The sequence below is a fragment of the Ciconia boyciana genome, chromosome 10 (genome assembly GCF_034638445.1).
Source record: "Ciconia boyciana chromosome 10, ASM3463844v1, whole genome shotgun sequence".
In the NCBI taxonomy this organism is placed as follows: domain Eukaryota; kingdom Metazoa; phylum Chordata; class Aves; order Ciconiiformes; family Ciconiidae; genus Ciconia; species Ciconia boyciana.
Genome location: NC_132943.1, coordinates 3,790,001 through 3,809,444, shown reverse-complemented (window position 1 = coordinate 3,809,444; position 19,444 = coordinate 3,790,001). Strand labels below are relative to the sequence as shown.

Here is a 19,444-nt window from a genome sequence, read left to right as displayed (position 1 = left end):
AAAACCATTTTAAATCACTAGACAATGTTGGCGCAAATATGAACAAGCACTCACTGGCTACAGATAAATTCAGACTATTAGAATATGTCTAAATGACATCTTCAAGCAGGAGAGAGGTTCTCCCATAGTAGTAGTGGAGGCAAACAAATGACTTGACTTTAAATTAAAGTGGTCACTTTATGAACCCAATTCCATCGTATGCTTGCCTGGAAAAGCTGGGGACTGAATTTGATAGCCCATGCTGTCACTTCAAATATGTTGAGTATTTCTAGTCTTATTCGATGACGTTGGAGCCGAGAGCCTGACATCCTTAAAGGCGCTTGAAAATCCCAGGCAGAAACAAAAGCTGTGACTGCAGGAGTTGAGTGTATCGGTTTTATTAGCACTTGTTTGAATTGGATCTGTCACCCAGGAGAGATGTCTACATTCCATATGTATCCTCATAAAGAGCTATTATAGCACTTCACATCTCTATAGATATATCACAGATATTAGATACATGCACCCCTATACGTTACAGATATGCATGTGCTCACTATACAAGAATGGACTTCAAAATGACGTGTAAATGTATGCTGGAGATTCATAATGTTATTACCACATTAAATAATAAACATGTGTGTAAAAGATCATGTTTCTCTATTTCCACTGGTTCTAAATATAAGTTACAGCATCCCTCCATCTTGCTATCCAGCCAAAAAGCATAGAGAAACCAGGATGTTAAACTAATTTTTCTTACACTGAAACCTTCCATCTTTCGCAACTAACTCATCTGATTTCCATGATCATAAAGAACTGTATAATATTAAATTATAAAAACAGCAATCAAAGGCATGGGGAGCAAGAGGATTCTCGATTGCAGCCCATGCATCACTCAATATCACCACAGAAGAAGAGATTGAAAAGCACATCAATTCACATAACTTCCTCCTAGTGCCCATTGTCTTTTTCAGTTCCTAATGACGCTGAAGTGTCTCCATGATTAAAATTTAAAGGTTTCCCAGTAACCAAGTAATTTGCCCAAAACTCCTTATCTAGCACTCACCATGAAGACTCTGATTTTAATATACCATTAATCAAGCTCCAGCCAAGTTTACTACTGATACTTTCAATTACAGAGGAACTAACTTCATTCTTCTCAGTGTGTCAGTGAGAGACCACTTCCTTGATTAGCCACAGACCCTAAAAAGAGATGGATAACAGGGTTGGGTTTGATGCACTTTACTGAAGGAACTATTCATTACGAATTACAAATCAGTAAACAGAATTGGATCTCTCTGCTGCTGGATAAACCTCAGCCAAATTTTGAGCCATACATATGCTATTATAATAAAAAACATTAACTGATTTCAAGTTTTACAGTGTAATAATGATATGTGATTTGATTAAATGTAAATTAATGCAATGGTGAATCTAACAGGCAAGTTCTAAATATCAGCATATTTCACAACACAAACATTTACACAAATGCGCATGAGGCGTGCTTAATTTAAGCATATGAATAGATCCACAATCTTCAATAGGACATCTCATGCACAAGTGATGCACGTGCGTAAGTGATTGCAGGATCAGTTATCAGAAAATGATCCCCGGTACAATTTATAAGAATTCCAGCAGATTGCAAATAGCTATGATTTGTCACACAACATCTGGTCTCTTCCCTCCGCAATCAAATGGACAAATGGAAATAACAATACAGACTGTGAAATCGCAGCTTGTAAAAAACAATTAGAGGGAAAGGGACCCATACCTTACCCTGCCAGAGTGATGGAATTTGCACAGGACTGTCTGGCTCAACTAACAAAGAGTCAGCATTTGTGTGAGCCTGAGTGTGATTTCCACAAAACAAGGATTTAATTCCAAAGTTATTCCCCCAGCTACAGCCAACACTCCAGGAAAGCCTCTGGCAAACCAGGATTGCCAGCCCTGTTAGTGCCCCAGCAAGCCCCGAGAGCTTTACCTCTCCTGCAGGACCGACCTGCTGCGTGGCAGCAGCGACAGCGCACCATCATCATCATGGGTGAGGAGGAGAAGTGGCTAGACAAAACTGTGAGGTTTTACTTAAATATCTCAGTAAGATCATTCCAATGCACTTGGTTCTGAATGCAACAGACCATTAGGTAACGATTTTTTTTTTCTTCAGCTAGAGACGTTACAGCACTTCCAGTTACATTGCAAAATTGCAAGAACTGTCCCAACGGTGAAATTGAAGGGACAGGTAACAATTAGCTTGGCTGTGATGCCATGTTCATATCATAAAAGCCACCTGCGACTAACATTTAGGACTATCCATCACAAAGCTCAGATTTATACAATACAATTTAAACCAAAAGGATATACAAAATTTTTGAGAAAAAAAATTGAGAGAGTATATACTCTACAATAAGAGCAAATTAGAGAGATTTGCCTTCACAGCATTATTCAAAGTCTCTGGATGGCACCATTTGCTAGTGAGCTTGATTATCTGGCTTATCTGACTAAAAAAGTTTGGTATTTAAGAAAAGAGCAATGATACAATTCTTTGAAACTTCTGAGTTCACTGTCATTCAAACCTAGCCTTCACATATGAGTTGGCATTCTCAGCGTTAGTTAAATACAAGTTTTAGCTCATCCGCATGTTGTGAGGTACCTGAAGACAAACTCCAGCATCTCTTTAGGTCAAGGCTGCAGCGTATATGTGGAAGCCTGTTTTACTAAGAGGAGAGACATTTGGGTAAGATAACAGACTTCCTTTAGAATGACGTCCAAAGAAACTGAAGATGTCAGTGTTTTTTCAGAGGATGAGCACATCTGCTCCTTTGGAGTGCCTGACCTCTCCACGGACCTCCTCTCAAAAGAAACCCATCACAGCTTTGCAGGCAGTGCGGACAAGACAACACTTAGGCAAGAAACTTAACTTTTTTGGTATTCATCCAAAACAAAGTTCCCCAATTTCTACTGCTTACTCTTCTTTTATTTTTTTTTTCTCCAACAATAATCAACAGTGCAAAGTAGAATAGATAAGGCACAAGAAAAAAAATCTCCATGATTTTTCCTGAAGTTGTACTTTATCCCAAACATAGTAATACCTTTTTGTAAGATTTACAATGTTAACCAATTCTTTTCTGTCAACCAGCAATTTTTTGGCAGATCCCTTTTGCATGATTCATGAAGGACCAGTAAAAGGCTAATTGTTCAAATTAATTTGCGTAAATGACTAAGCAAGAGATAACAAAATTACATCTGCACTTGTTTGGCAAAGATTCAATAGCAGCGGCCCTGTACTGCCAGCTGCTTCCAGACAACACTCTTGCAGAAATTAAAAGCTACAAATATTAATTAATACACTTTTTTGGTACGTTAATTTGCACTGAAAGGTTCCGGAGTACAAAACTGCTGAGAAGATGAACCATGATAATTAGAATTAATGGGATGGATGCATGTTTTTTGCAGCTGAAGTTTTAAAAACCCATGAATGGAACTGGGAACTTGGAACTGACATTCTCATAAATCTCTATGATAATGCCGCTATTAGTATTAGAAGGATTAAGTACTGTGGCTCCAGCGTTATCCATCACATGACACGTTGTATCCCATCTGTCACTGCAGCAGCTAAGACATGATAGCTGTCCTTGAGGAAGCCGTATGAAAAGCTTTGGGAATTCAAGGAATTGTGGTGCTGAGTGTCGAGCTACAAAATGAATAGCTCAAACCTCTGACTCTCAAACAGAAATAATGGCCGGTGCTCTGTACTTGTCAGCTTAGTGCTTTAACAAATACTCCGACTATGGTATCTGTATTTAAGTTAAGTTAAGCAGTCTGAATTATAGATAAATCAGGCAGGGAAAAAGAACAGTCAAATGTCACAGATTTTTATCTTTAACTCATTTCTGTCTTTGTAGGTTGGATGTCTCTGGAACTGGTTTTACAATGTTCACCGCATTAATTTTGCATATTTTAGGGCAGCGAGCACCACTGGAGTGCTACTCAGTGCATTGAAATAACAATGAATTTTTACGTGAAATCACTAATGAGACCATTTACCTACTTCACAAGGTTATCTGCACACTATCATGATGCAAATCCCCTTCTACATGGAAATGCTGTCGTGAGAAAATGAAATTTTAGCTGTGTTCTATCTTGAAACTTTGCCTGTCAAATTAACTTTAAATTTTGCCTTAGATCTTTCCAGACTTTTGAAAAATTACTGCATTTTTACTTTAGGCAAATACTTTATGGGGGCACAGATGCAGCAAGACTATGCTACCTTTTTTATTAATTAATTTTTCAATGCTAAGAAAAGTCGTAGAAAAGGAACTTTCAAGCTTTCAAAGGGAAGAAATTCTTAAATAGCACTTTTACGTCTATTTTTATTGATACCTGTGTACACGTGCAATGCAATTGGTGTGAAAGGCTGAACCAGAAGGCAGGTCTAAGAAAGACCAGATGGTGGAGAGTCAGTAGAGACTGTCTTGGGAACGAGCAGCTTCCTCACCCTGTTCACGCAAAAAGCCACACCAGGGTGTTCAAAGCTGGCCGAAGCAGGTAAAGCCCCCCCCAAAATCAAGCCCGCACTAAGTAATATATGCTAGAGAGTAGGCTGCCAGGCTTCATCCAGAATGTATTGCCCCTGGCTAGTTTGGTAGAAAAAAACTCATAATTATTCTTTCACAATTTCTCAGACTCCCAGAACGTTACTTTACCTACTGAGGCTGCCCATGAAAGCCTCTGTCCTTTCACGGGGCAATCACAGCTGAATTCAATACATTCCGCTAAAAATTTTGCAGAGTAACAATAATTTTATCTTTTTTTCTCCTGAAGTTTGTAAAATAATGCCAGCAAAGGCAGATGATCAGCAACATAATTTTATTCCCATTTTCTAGCATAACATTTTCACAGGCTACCCCTGTTATTATTTCTTTACTCTGAACTATTGGATCACTTTCCTCTTCTACAATGAGATAAGTCTGCTTCTACTCAGCTTTTATTCATCTGCAAGAGCTTAAAAAAACCCAAACAACTTGTTATGTCCCATCTCTGGTGACATCATTGAACAAAATAAAAAATTCTTCTTGACCCTGATCCTCAGCATCTGGGTTGTTAATATTGTGCAGTCAGACTGCTCACAATCTCACAGCACACAAAGTCAATGCAAATCTTTCCATCTCTGGGCACCGGATCAAACCGAGAGCACGGCAGCGAAGGTTGGTGCTGAGTGCTCCTTTCTTGCTCCCCAAACACAGATTTTCAGCACCCCATCCAGCAGAAAAGCCTGCAAATCACAACGTATATGTGCCTTTTAAAGCTTATCTGTATAATAATAATAAAAATAGATTATAATTTGTTAATTATTCTGAATTATAGGGTATGTGAATACTTTTTTCTCACTGACAGTGTTAGATTTCCAGTCCAAAGTATTCACCCAAGTGGGTAGCAACCGCCAAGCCTCAGAAATTAATATCTTTTCCCTTTCTGCACTCTGAAGACACAAGTGTTTACCCCTCCGCAGAAATGTGAGACAAAACTGCTCTGTTGGCATACAGCTGCCACATGGAGTAAACTATTCAAAGAGGTTTTGAGTCAAGTAATATGTGATTAAAGAGAAAACTGAATAAGCCCATGAACCGCAACACAACAGATAACATAGGAGAAGAAAATAGGAGCATGGCTAAAAGAGACTACAACACAAAAGCAGTTCCTAACCACCTAAATTGTTAAATATAAAAGAAAATGCGGGGGTGAGGGGAGTGGGGGTTAAAATCAACATTTTGCATTTCTGTAGCAGCTTCCATCCAGAAAATCCAAAGCACTTAATTGATGCTTCTGTGGGTTATGATCTCTAAAATCCCTGCGGGTTAACCACTACCACTACAGTTTTGCAGACTGGAAAAAGAAGCACAAAGGGGATAAACAAGGAAAAGCCCCGCTGCAAAGGGAGGCAGTGCCCCGGCCGGGCTCCGGTGCTGCCCGGGATGCTGGTCCCAGCGCTGGTCCAGAACTCTCCCGGGCAGGAAGGACCTGGGCACAGGTTTGTTTCTTCACATTACAGCATGTGCAATGGGAAAGACTGCCGAAGATCACCCTGAGCAATAAGTAGTTTGGTGCCCTGGGAATTTGTCTGAAATATAATTATCACCTCTGTGCTGTCTCATTAAAGCTAAGAGTAATTGTGGTGGCTATTTGATACCGGTTCTTCTAACGTGGATTTTGATCTCTTTCTCTCCGGCTTTAATCAGCATACTGGACCTGATGAAACTTTACAAAATAGGCGTATGTTTTTGGCAAAAGTTTTGGCTTTTTTGATGATGCTGGTTTTTCTGACTTGCATCTGCATCACAAAATAAATTCCTGGCCATTTCTGATGCTAAAGTTCATACTGAGAGCAACTTGAAGATGAGGAGCTGAATTATTAATTAAATGAACTTCCTTTAGGCTGTAATAATAGACCAGCATTACTAAAAAGAGTACTTAGATTTGCATTTATGGGCCTTTACTGAAACCATTTTCTTCCCTTGAGACAGCCCTTTCTTCTTCCATCTCATCAGTCTTATGTCCCAGTACAGGGCATCAAAATTGTCACTATCAGTCTTAGTCTGCTTGATGCAGAAACCGAAAGTTTGTTAAAATGTCACAGAATGGTACTAATCTGTACATTTGCGACAGCAAAAAGAAAAGCAATGTAGATTTTAAATACGAGTCTGTCTGCAACTTGGACAGTCCCCATCTTCTTCCAGTAGCGTCCTTTACACTGAACTTCTCAGGAAGACTTAGGGAATATTAGACATTTCCAGAGATCTAATGGCAGACAGTAGGCAGCTGTTACCCAAAACTAGGGGAATTTGTGCCACACGGCAGGTAGGAAATAGGTTTTGGTGGTCAGTGAAAACAGTATACCTAACCATGCTCACTCACATCCGGTGCCCGCAAATGCTACTGAGAATCTGTATAGGTGGATCAACCAATTTTGTGGAAAAGGTTGATGGCTGATGGGTCTCTCCTTCTCAGTAGATTTGTATGGACTTCCAGAACACAGGCACTAAGAATAGGACTTTTATTAAAAATGCAAAAGCAGACATAAAAAATAACCATACTGTGGACACTGTGGGCCTATAGTAATTATTTTATATATTTTCATTTCAAGAAAAATATTCTTCACACACAAATTTAAAAATCCAGATCTCCACAGGCTGGTTTAGCTATCTGTGATACAGAGGTTCAACCAGTGTTAGGCACTGTCTGTCTCCCCAGCATTGCCCCTCACCAGACAGCAATTGAGTAACTCCGGAGTAACTCCTTTCCTTTGGAGCTTGGCACTACCAGCCTGTAACTCTTGCAGACTGGCAAGGAAAAAAACCATCTGTTTCTGAGATCTCCAAGCTGGCTTTGTCTGGGATACTCTGCAACACTTTTCTGTATGGGCAGGTTGCCTATGGGAACACACGTGCCTTGGATTGGTGAGAGTCCTCTAAGTTCACATTGACCACTAGAGAGAAGTCAAAAGTGAAAAGAAGTTGTGTTCCAGCAAAATAAAGAGTTAAATTCTTGATAACAAATAAAAGAATCATCAGGCACAAGCAAAAAAAAAAAAAAAAAAAAGGATTAAATAAAACGCCACAAAATTAGAATATCCTTGGCACCAATCTCATTTCCTAGCAGTCTCTTGACAACTCTCAGAAGCAGCTCCTGGTGGCAAAGGGATGGTGCTAATTCAACATTGAATTCAGATATGAAGAATTCAGATATGGAGTATGCAGATACGGAGAATAGGAAGCATTTTCGAAGAGTCCATTTATACTCTTCCAATGGAAGGCCTTAGTTGTGCTTTCCCCTCAACGGAACAGGTTGGCCTCCACGAGAGCGCTAAAGAAGCACGTGCAGGTTCGTTTGAGGACAATTTCCCCCTGGACATGGCAGGGAACCGTCCCGGGACTGGTTTTCTTTACTCACATTCTTTTATTTTCCCCGTAGGAAGTCCAACAAATTACAACATAATAACCTCCACACACACCCCACAGTCATGTTTCCCCCCTTCCTGTTACACAGCAGTGCCTGTTTTCTGCTGGTTTACCAGGATTTTATGGAGAACCCTGGTGACTCTTTAATATGCCCTGTCCCTGAGCCACAGACTATAAACAGGGGCAGGTGGTACCTGCAGTATACAGCACACTGTTACACAAAATATTTGCAAATACTCATACAAAGTCTGGGTTTGATATCCAAGGATGGAATTTTTAAAGTGATAAGAGATAGTCTTTCATCACTTTTTAGTGCAAACATCTCTGTATCTAATATGTTGCTCCTAATTTCCTCACCAATTATTCAAAGACCAGCCCTACAACAACACCTAGCAATAAATGAGTGTTCAGGGTTAATGGTCTTAACCAGCACTATGCCCATCAGTGCTTACATCCCTTCCATAGCCATCATTTGCATGGGCATTTCTTTTTGTGTTATTTTCTTTTCCACATTTCCTTCTAAATGGCTCTGCCATGCTTTGCATATTTTGGTTACTACTGTAATGAAAACAGGAGCAAAAAAGTACCAGACCGGCAACTGTAGAAAATGAAGTCCTCTGTTTCTACGCAGAACAGACGTAACGTATATCAGAAGGGCTGCCTTGGATCCGAGCTGCTTACACCGTATCAGCCCTGTTCTGCAGGACCATGCCAGAGGGTGGCGAGGAAGAAATGATTTATATTTGTGCATCAGACATCCTAATTCCCTCATGCAGAGTTTCAATAGAAAGAGACACCAAGAGCTTTAGAAATGTGTGGCTAATTATACATCTCATCAAATGCTCAACACTTATACTCACGATGAGCACAAAGCACTTGTCTACTCCGCCACCTATCCCCTTCCTGGGTTGTCCTTTTTAATGGTCTCTTATGTAAAGAGAGTTGGCCGCTTAAATATTTGAAGTCTGCCAGTTTAAAAGATTTAAAGTATTTTAAAAATGCAGAATAGATTTTTTTTTGTGCTCTTATCATTCAAGAAAACCTTCACTGATACTTTTTTTTAATTAAAAAAATCCCTTTGGGCTATGAATGCCAAGTTTTAGCCCAGAGGGAATTTTTATTGCAGATATAAACCCCTGGAAATCGGAGTATGTATACATATACTACAGAGCCTGATAAACCCTTGACTGTGACACTGCTACTGAGGGCTGCTATAATATCTGATGACAAAACTGACAGATTACTTCTGATGAGAATGTGGAACCCTTTTTGTTTTTAACTTGACCCTGAAGACATGTCATAACATTTGTAATATCTGCAATAAAGTGTCAACTATACTGCTGTAAGACTGCTGGAGCTTGGAGTTAAGCATTCAGTTTAGTGCTCCTATAGCTTTCAATTTAAAATAAAAAAGACTCTTAATTTCCTTTTGGACAGTCCAAACCTAGTATAACTACACTAATTTGTCTTGGCAAATATGAAGCAGTAGTGGGGAACATCACTACTGGAAAAGAAATCTAGAGCAATAGACAAAACAGAATAAAATAAACCTGTCAATCGTCTTTACATAAATTTGATATTTACAGTTCAGTAGAAATAATCTTAAGAAGGGATTGCAATAAAGCGAGTGTCAACGACCACCTCAGTAGCAGGGCTAACTTGATTTCAGTTGCCGGCGAACTAAAATTTTACTCTAACCTCCAAGCTACGCAAGGTTCATTAATTATTTTAAGACCATTTCAAGAGGGATAAAAATGTCGATAATGTCGATAATGTCTCCCATTCCTTGCTTTGGAGCCCAGTCATTCAGTTAGGGAAATGGATCCTCCTGGGCTGGTCTCACCAACCCCGTTATCTCCCATGCATCGTTTTGTCCTGCAGTTGAACCACATTAGTCATAATGACCATAAAAAGCCTAATCTTGCCATGGATATAACGTCTACTCTTTGACTCGGAGATGGTATTTCTAAAGATGCTCCATGCAGACTGGAACAGAAAAGCCTCACTTCTCTGATAAACTTGTCCCAAAATTAATAGCTTGATATAAAAGTAAGCACCAGGCACAAGCCCATGAAAGACAATATTTTGCTGCCACTAACAAGGGCTGATTTCTTTGTCTAAGTGTACAATATAGTAAAACTAAGCTTTATTTCCCAAGAGATGAAATACTTCATTTATTTGTGCAACTTCCTCAGACTTTATATTCTTGTGTGTTTCAGGACTTCAGTAGTTGCCTTCTTGTAATATTTCAGCTTTTAAGCTGTTTTCTTGCCTCACTGAACTCACATAAGATACATCTGAAAGCTTTAGTACAAATTTACTTCGAATAAAGTCTTCAATTCATTTTCATGGCACCAAAAAGACAGCTTTAATAACTGCAATGACAAATAAACTGGAAATCATTCCAGGCCTTTTCACTTAACTGACAAGTAGAACGCTCTCATAATGAGCCGCAGGTTTTACGTTTTCTCTTTGACCATAATAGCTTCATTTAAGAGCGTCAGACCCTGACACTTCATCATTTATCTACATTATTTCTCATCTTCTTTCAAATAAATTATGGAATACTAGACTGAGCACATAAAAACAAAGTGACTTGTTATCTGTAAACAGCAAGATAAATTGTCCAGAAGTTCCTCATTTAGTTCCTTTTAAATTTAAGGGCAAGTTATTGGTTGTACCTTTTTTTTCTATCCCAATTTTTTGCATTTTTTTACAGCCATCTTATTCTGTTGCCAGTGGCCTTTGTGCAGCCATCCAAAGCCTGATGATAGTGCAGAAGGCATAAAATAATTCCATTATCCCAAGGTTGGACAGGGTAGTACAGAAAAGAAAAAAATATTGAAAAAAATCAAATAAACAACTTACATGGATATTTCTCTCCATCTGTAAAATTCCTCGTCCATAATACATCTTGTCATACTAGCAAATGTGACACATCCAAAGTAATGAACAGTGGGTCTGTAACTGTCCTCGCCTTTAGAAAGATAGCTCTGATATTTACCATCACCAAAGCCCCCCTTCCCTGGTGAAACACATTAATTCTTGTCTTAGAGCGGTGTTGAACACTTGGAGTTCACATTTATTTTATTTTAAAATCATATTGTTTGAAACACAATTAGCAACGCTGCGTTTATATTTTAATTATTAGTGACAGATGAAATTAAGAGAGGTTCAATTTAATAATATTGTGTGTTTCCACCGCACCTCCCCCTGGGGCAAATCACTGGGCGCATCCAGCCGACGTCCCGGGGTGTGGAGACCCCCCCGGCCCCCAAGCCAAGTCCTGAACCAAAATCTGTAAAGCCACACCAGTGGCCTTAACAGCCGTCAGCACATTTAATCCTGCCAAGAGAGGGATTCTTTGGGAGACCGGTTAGACTATTCCTGGTTTAGAGATGGGGAAACAGAGACACAGCATGTCTGTAGTTGGATTTCGACGGCGAAATCCAATACCCTCGGTTTCAACTATAGATTTTAAGCCCTACATCTCAAGACAAAGTAGAAACCAGAAAAGAAAAAACTAGGTAGGAAGCCTTTTCAGAATTGTCCTTCTTTTTACTTTGAAGGATTTCTTTAAAAAGCACAAGAAAACTATGATGAGACTTTGTCAATGGATTCCTGTGTACTCCTCAGCCCAAGAGAGACTCTGTCTCTCACCACCATTCTTGAGAAAATGAGGAGCTGAAAAGAGCCTCAAAAACTCAAATCACTGGGAAGGACACCTCACCCAAGTGACCCAGCTTGGCTTGAACTTTGAGTTTTGGTGGCAATTTCAGACAGAGTCTTCTTTGACCAGTGTGCTGCATTGTCATCCAGGTTGAGACATGGGGACATTTCCTGGCATAGAGCAAACAGTCCCAGGCTTCGCCTGATGCTCGGGTTTGGTAGCAAACCAGACAATGGAATCACAAGTTTTATTAACAGGCTGATGAGCAATTCATGCATGAGTCACTTCGTGTCCACAGTGCAGAAAGGCACCTACAGATCACTGCCCCTCTCACCTTGGACCCATGGAAGTCCACCATTCCTCATGCCCAACCCCACAGACATAACCAGCTTTGCAGAATAATGCAGAATTCTGCATAACCAGCTTTGCAGAATAAAATGCTATGGTCAGAGAAGGACTTCTCACAGGATTCCTCAGCACGTTTAAGGCCAGACCTTGACCTGTTTGATTTTCCAGGTAATTTTTCTTTCAAGCTCTTCCCTTCCCTCTCTTCTCCAAGCTCCTGGTGCTGGCACTGTGGGCACACAGCCATCTTGCAATTCAATCATGTTATCTGTGCAGTGCAGGCAACAATCAAATAAAGACAAAAATAAGAGTTTAAGCTGAGGTTCCCATCAGTTGCAATTCCATATACATAACATTTTAATTATATCTCATCTCCAGTGTAATAGTTAGAGATGCCATTTGATACAGCTTTTTTTTTTTTTATTTGAAAAATTAAATCTAACTAAATTAGCAAAAATAAAGTAGTAAAAGTTAATTGGGAATTATCTACTCCAAAATAACTCTTACTGGTAAATGCTTTGTGTGGTTATAAAAGGCTGATAAATATAATTGTATTTATGTAATGAGTATCATGTTTAATTTACTGTACTTGGTTGTTATACACCATTTTATGCAGGCCTCATAAGTGAGCTTCATATTATTGCTTGTATCGCTTTTAAAAAAAAATCACAATCAGATGCAGCACATAGGAAATGTCCAACAGATTTTGAACAAGGTAGCGATTAGCAATTTGTCCAGAGAAATATTCAGGATGATCTGCATCTGCGTGACATAAAAATAAGAGCGTTTAGTAACACTCTGTACACTGATGGTTCATGCCTAAGTGGCTTGACACAACGCGCCGCGGTCTGGCATATGTAGCCTATGGTTTAAGAACTGTGATGTTAATCTCCGAGCTCAGATAGGCAATTACAGCCGAGCGCATGACAATGGAGTAATGCTCGCTCCTGGCAGGGCTGCGCTCTGGAAAAGGGTGAAATTTCATTTTTTGCACTTAATCTTCAGTTAATACAATTGTGGTCAGATGTTTTCACATTCCAGAAAGCACAAGTCAACCCAGCCGCCGACTTTGTGGGTTTCTCAGTTTGCTCTGGTTTGGGAACGGACTTGAGACTATGCCACTTTTCTGTTACTGTTATTAAAAATTATACGCAAAAAAACCCCCTCAGCATAACTCCCCTGGTAAAGATCTTTAAAACCGAGCGGCACTCCGTCCAACACTGGACATCTGTACATACTCCATGTGTGTTCATACCATTTACAATGGAGAAAATACCCAAAAGGAAGGTAAGATTTCTCTTTTATACAGTTTTTCTTTTTCAGGGTTATTTTGGAGTATATGCCATCAGATGCAATACAAACGGGCCACATGACCCCAAGCAATCAGTGGGAAAATAGCACTCTAAACTGAGAAAAAATACGCATAGTACTGTGGTTTGTCTGAAAATAAATTTCACATGCAAGTAACAGGAGAAATTCTACCTTAAATATCTATGTTCAGCTCCCTCTGAAGTTTGTGGTAGGAACATCTTTGCTCTACAGCTTTGTTCAAAGACATTATCCTTTATTTACTGTCAGGGGGCTGAATCAGATACGTGTAGTGTGCCAAATAAATTCAAATTTCAATATACATAAATATTGATGAAATCTAAGTCATGATGTCTCCCTCTGCTTTGAGGAATAACTATGTTCATTGGTCCTAGAACCTTAATACTTTTACATCATTTTGGTGTTGGCTTTTAATTTTGAAAATTATCTTCTATTTAACCCATTAAGTGCTGTGCATATGCAGGATATTGGTTCTTATCTCGCAAAAGTGTTTAAAGGGATAGGTAGCTTGCTTAATCTAAGTCACCATTCATGAGATAAGTGAAGAGTTTGGCTTAAATTTGGGCCTTCGTGTTTGCAGGTTCTTGGAGGAGCAACTGTTGTTGTCAACTCATCCATCTTGTAGACACAACAAGGCTTTTCTCTGCAGGAAACAAAAAAAAAGTAAAAATAGATCCAAAGCAAAAACCTGTATGTTCCCATCCAAATCCTTCTAGGCTGACAAAAACCAGTATAGGAACACAAAACTTGTAGTAGATTTATCAGTGCTGCTCACCATGACGGTGGGAAAACCATAAAGTTAATTCTTTCTTACATTACTGAGACTTAAAAAACAAGGTTATACAAAATGTTACTATCTCTGAAGAAATAAAGCTGAAATCCAGGCCCTGATTGAGAAAATCAGTCTCAATCTCAATACTCTTAGGAGTATTCTTGAAGTAGACAAATCAAGAGGCGAACGTGTGCTGTTTTTATCACAATTTTAAGATCATTCCATGATTTTTCTTTTCTCTCGCTAAAGACCTTTGAATGCAGGGTGTTGGCAATATTGTGAGCCTAAGAAAATCCCTAGTTCCCGTTATTGGTGTGTGATATATGTAGTAGATTAAATTTCTTTGTTCTGCTAGAACCTCTGCACACAGTTAAGGACCTGTTCACAGCCTATCCTGCCCTCCAGCCATCACATGCCACAGAACACATCTCGCACTCTCCTCTCAGTCACCATTGACACTGCAGAAACTCACTAAATCCTCTAGCGGGACAAATTTTTGACATTATCCTTGCTCCCATTCAAAATACCTCTCAAAAATTCATAATATTATAAAAATAATTAATATTGGACCTTTCAGATTTCTTTTTGAAACACTGCAGTTCACAAAACAGCTACAAATCTGAGATTCACGTGTGATTACAGCACTGGGGTCTGAAGACCAGCCCTCAAAATGAATACTGAACATTCCCAAGAACATGTGGATTTTGAAGCTCTGGCAATGCTGCATTGCTTTTAGGCAAAAAGTTCAACCAAAAAACCCTCCTTTGGAGCAAGCTGATTGGCAGTGAGTTGGCAGCAATGACTTGTTGGCTTTCGAATACCAGGAAATCACCATATACTTTTAATTAAAGAAAGGGCATATTTCTCTCCAACTCCCCCATATCTACTCCAGCTTGGCCTGTTTCTGTTATTTCTGTTGTGGATACATAGCTGCAAGATTTATTGTATTAGATTAAAAGTAAAGGCTATTAATGTCGGATTCCATAGGGATTTTTCGTTAAGGCTTCCCAGTTTTAGTTTATTTATAAATTATCATCCTGAGGCTTGTAAAAAGGGCTTTCCCCCCCCCTTTCTTATTCTAGTGACATTGTAATTTATATTGCTGGTATTTCCATAGGAGAAGTCAATTAAGAATTACAATTTGTTTCATTATAATAGGAGCTAAACTGGGGCTGTGCCTCTACACGCAAGTTATTAACAGATTTTACACTATGAGAGTGCCAAAAATTAATATATCCTGCACCAAAACCTAAAAAAAACCAGTTAAGTCATTTAGCTTCTACGGACCACAAAGGCAGTCGTGCAGTTTGCATGACGTTTCTCTCCCCACCCCAGGATAAGGGGCAAAAGCCCAGACTTTGACAAGCACACATTTCCAACAGGGTGTTATTGTAGGGAGCAAACACATCCACCTGGCTTAGCTGTTGTCCTACCAAGAAATCAGAAAGGTTGCTAAATGCTTTTTATTGTAGTGAGGGAAAGAGGTACTTGATTATTGGTTATCACCCTCTTTACTGACCCATTTGATGTTTTAAAACATTAGTCCTGTTTTGGTAAATGTAATTGTGAGCAAGGTACTCTGTCTCACTAAGCAAACACATGGCTTAATTTTATTCTGCCAAGTTTCTGCTTGAGGTTCGGGCAGGTTTTTAGCAGTGACTAGAAACCTGGCGCTTGTCACTGCCAACCACGGCCCAACAGAGGGCTTACACTGGGATTTCTAACAGCGCTAGATCAAAGATATATAAAGCACTCTTGAGCTAATCTTCCTCTGCTCTCATTTGAGGTGACCTACTCAGGTCTCTTGTCTTTCATACATTTTTACCTTCAACTATAAGATTCTTTACACAGAAAGATGCAAAGTCATGTACTCCTGCATAGATCATAATATCATAGATCATAATATACATAACTATACTAAACCCCACAAGATGTTCCTTATAATCTCATTTGCACCAAATATTACTTTTCCTATAGCTTGGGTTCAGAAAATAGCGTGCTTATGTTTGCTTGACTTTCTGCATCAGCACACTTGAGATATGTCATGCCATAGAATTACTATTTGATGCAAACATAGAAGATAATAATTAACCAAGAGCAAAAATTCAATGGACAGAAAGCACTTAGGAAAACAGAGAGGACAGGTCTTGCCCCGGACAGTATGTCTTCTCTTCCAGTTGAGTGCACCAGCACAAGCTTGTAACATCACCCAGCTTCGAGGGTACCAGCAAAGGCCAGTGAACACAACATAATCATCAAGTGTATCGTAATTACAGAAACATCTCTTCCAGATGTTTTTGATGCATTGTGCATCACCATTTTTCACAATAGCCTGCAAAAGTTTACATTTCTTATCTACAGCAGACTGGTTATTATTCTTATTATTGCAAGTAAAATTAATTCTCATTAAAGGTACTAGATGACAGTCGTAAAGACTGAGCGCCTTCATTTATTACCAGCCAAATAATTCTATAATGGCATCAGCCGTGTGGGTTTTTTCTCAATGCTGTACAAACACACATACTCACAATATCATGGAAGCCGCCAGTGTGGGAAATTTAATGCATATGGTTGGACCACCCAGAGGAGCCCTGAAATGGGCACACCAATACACAGCTCCACTCAAGGTAGCTGAAGTACTGGTGTGGGCTCCTTCATATGTTAACTAATGTGGAAGACACAGAAATGAACACACTGATTACCCAAGTTCTAAAGTAAAATCAATGGTTTAAGAGAAAACAATGTCCTTATAAGGTCTTTAGAATCATTTGGCAACATAGCAGTTGAAATAAAATACACCAAACCTATTCTCACATGAAAAAATACTGATCTTTTTCTTTTTGACACGGGCGTAGGTGCCTTAGACAGTGGAATAAGGCAGTGAAAAATAAACCAATTAAGTCATGACGAGCTTGAGAAGGTATGCATGCATTAGTTTCTTTTTTCCCTTTTAAAGCTGTCACATTTCTCCTGCTTCTTGTGTTTTTAAACCATAAAGGATCCCTGTGTTTCCCCGAGACAAAGGATGGGCTCTAAAACTCTGTCTTCTGAAGTGATGAGTTAAAGAACACTGCAGGAGTACTTGCCAAATCATACCACCATTATTAATTCAGGCATGATGAAAGTGTTCATTTTAGCTATAATCATGTAATTCATCAAAATACTACTAGAGCATATCATTCTGAACTATTACACTGATACAGCACCTTATTGCACCTTCACCGAAAGCAGGAAATGTATTTTTTGATGCTTATCTACTGAAAAGCAATTCAGTTTGGGATTTTGGAAGCACTATCTTATGTTACAATAAAAAGGAAATTTCTAACGTATTTTCTTGTACTTGTATGATGTTGTTATTATGTATTTGGGTGATTATCTCCAACGATGAAGTTTAAAAATGGTAGAGCACTGAAACAGTGTATTTATCCAGTGACATAGGAGGGAAAGATTGGGTTATGAATATACAATATTATATGAAGTTGAAATGTAGATTTTGGTCTCTCTGCCCACTTTTAAAATAGCTTTAAAGGCCAAAACCTGTCTGCCGCAAGAGCCTTTCAAAAAAAGGGTTCTTTGGAGTTCTTTCAATGACAAACAATACTTGTAAAAAAACTGAATCCCGTGATAAATCTCAGGATGTTAAAAGGAATAGGAGCATCCTGGGCTCTGGCAGAACTGAAGATCCCCATCTCATCTTCTCACGCCGTGATTGCCTTCTCGTTCTGCCTATCCGTCTCTTGCTCAGCACACACTTTTGTGAGCAAGTTGAAATTACAGGGGGGGAAAAAAAAAAAAGAAAGAAATGTGAAATTAAATAAAGCCCCGCTAAGTACAGCCCTCGTTGATTCTTTTCACGCATTAGCCGAGGCGCCTTTGGCACGGAGCTGGCTGGTGCTGCAGCTGTGCAGACTGCTGAGTGACGCACCTAGATAATTTCCAAAGAACAAAAAGTCGTTAATTGTCCACATCAGGAAAGCTTCATTATTACAAATAGAAAAGCAAAAAGTTATCCATTCTCACTCTCAGGCAAAATCAAAGAAAACAAGATTAATGCATGCTAAACACATAAAAGCCTACATTTAGAAGAGCTGGCAATGAGCTCCGGTACCCCTTTTTCTCTCTCCCCTTTTCCCTCCCCCTCAGCCCTGGTGTGGGCATCCTCCTACGTGAACAAAAAGCAGAATTTGGGGATTGGAGGTGTGTAACCGAGCATGCAACAGATCCACATGCACCTGAGCCTGCCATGTGAAGATGCCTGACGGGTCCCTTTTCCCCTACACAAATTACATGTCAACCTCTCAAAGTTTGGCTAAGAAGGTCAATCGGGATTTATAAAAGCGTCTTTTAATCTAGAGCAAAATGTCCTTAGCAAAGGAATAAAATGTAAATTCACGACTAACAGGAAGGCCATAAGCTGAAGGCATATACTTCCACTACACGACAATGAGGTGAAGGACTAGGGCTTGGATGACAGCGGAGGAGGAGAAAGAAATCATTTCTGAATTGCCCCTGTCTATTCCGCTAATACAATAAAGCTACAGTGCTCCATCCTCCTTCATCCACACCACTCCGCGTTGGCACAACAGATACATCAAAATAGACTCAATGCTTTTAGGTGAAAGTGAAAATAGAAAACACAGAGAAAAGAGGCTGTTACTGTAAAGACTGAGGGATGTAACCAAGTTGCACACAGGGAGAATTCAGCGGTATATTAGAAATTTACCTTTTAGAGGCAGCTGGCAAACCGAGAAATGGTTGGAAACGCTGTTCTCGTGGAAATCTCAATGTTTAAAGACAAATTTAAAGAAGTCCAGAAATGGACTGAATGAAATGTACAGGAATGGAAATTTAAAAACTTAATAAACACAAAATAGAGTGAATTAGAAGGCTCTAAGAAGATGAGCAGCGTAAGAACAGGTGCAGCATAAAAAAAATTGTCATTATGTGATGCTCCATTATTTGATGGTTATGGCACCATAGGATTGGCTATTCCATGGTTCTGAAGCAAAAATAAAGAAAAATAATATTACAGCTGGACATTTGGTGGAAAATATATATTTGTTATAAATAAAACCCTCCTTTAGGGACTTTGAAGGTTTTCAAATTTTTCTGGATATTACATGATGCCCTAAAGGTGTAGTAGGCTTTTATTCTTGACACATCAAACCCCAAACCCTTTTCCTTCAGGAAAAAAAAAAAAAAAGAGGTCTCAAGTCAGTTGTAGGGAGCAGAGATTTGTACAAACTCTCCAAAGAAGATGACGGAATATAAATTAGGCCACTAAGTCAGGACAAACTGATCAGCTCCTTCTGATAATATATATATGCCTGACACTAAGTCAAAACCACCAACAGAGATGTTGGCCAGCAACTGAAATCACAGCTCTGCAGACAG

At 39.2% G+C, this 19,444-nt stretch overlaps 1 protein-coding gene across 20 annotated transcripts in view; it reads right to left on the bottom strand.

Moving 5' to 3' along the window:
• The window catches only part of LOC140657453 (uncharacterized), a 372,414-nt gene that overhangs the window by 82,275 nt on the left and 270,695 nt on the right, over positions 1 to 19,444 (bottom strand). For 4 of the 20 annotated variants that reach the window (XR_012044350.1, XR_012044351.1, XR_012044331.1 and 1 more), the window contains 2 exons: positions 13,432 to 13,921; positions 9,112 to 12,217 (listed from right to left, as the gene is read on the bottom strand). The exons of 13 other annotated variants lie outside the window; for them this stretch is intronic. Coding sequence is in view for 3 of the 7 variants with exons in the window: in XM_072874481.1 (XP_072730582.1) it covers positions 13,801 to 13,921 (121 nt within the window). In the remaining 4 variants the exon portion in view is untranslated. Of the gene's footprint in view, positions 1 to 917; positions 1,183 to 9,111; positions 13,922 to 19,444 lie in introns of those variants that run through there. 3 more of the 20 variants (XM_072874482.1, XM_072874492.1, XM_072874481.1) reach the window with 3 other exon arrangements.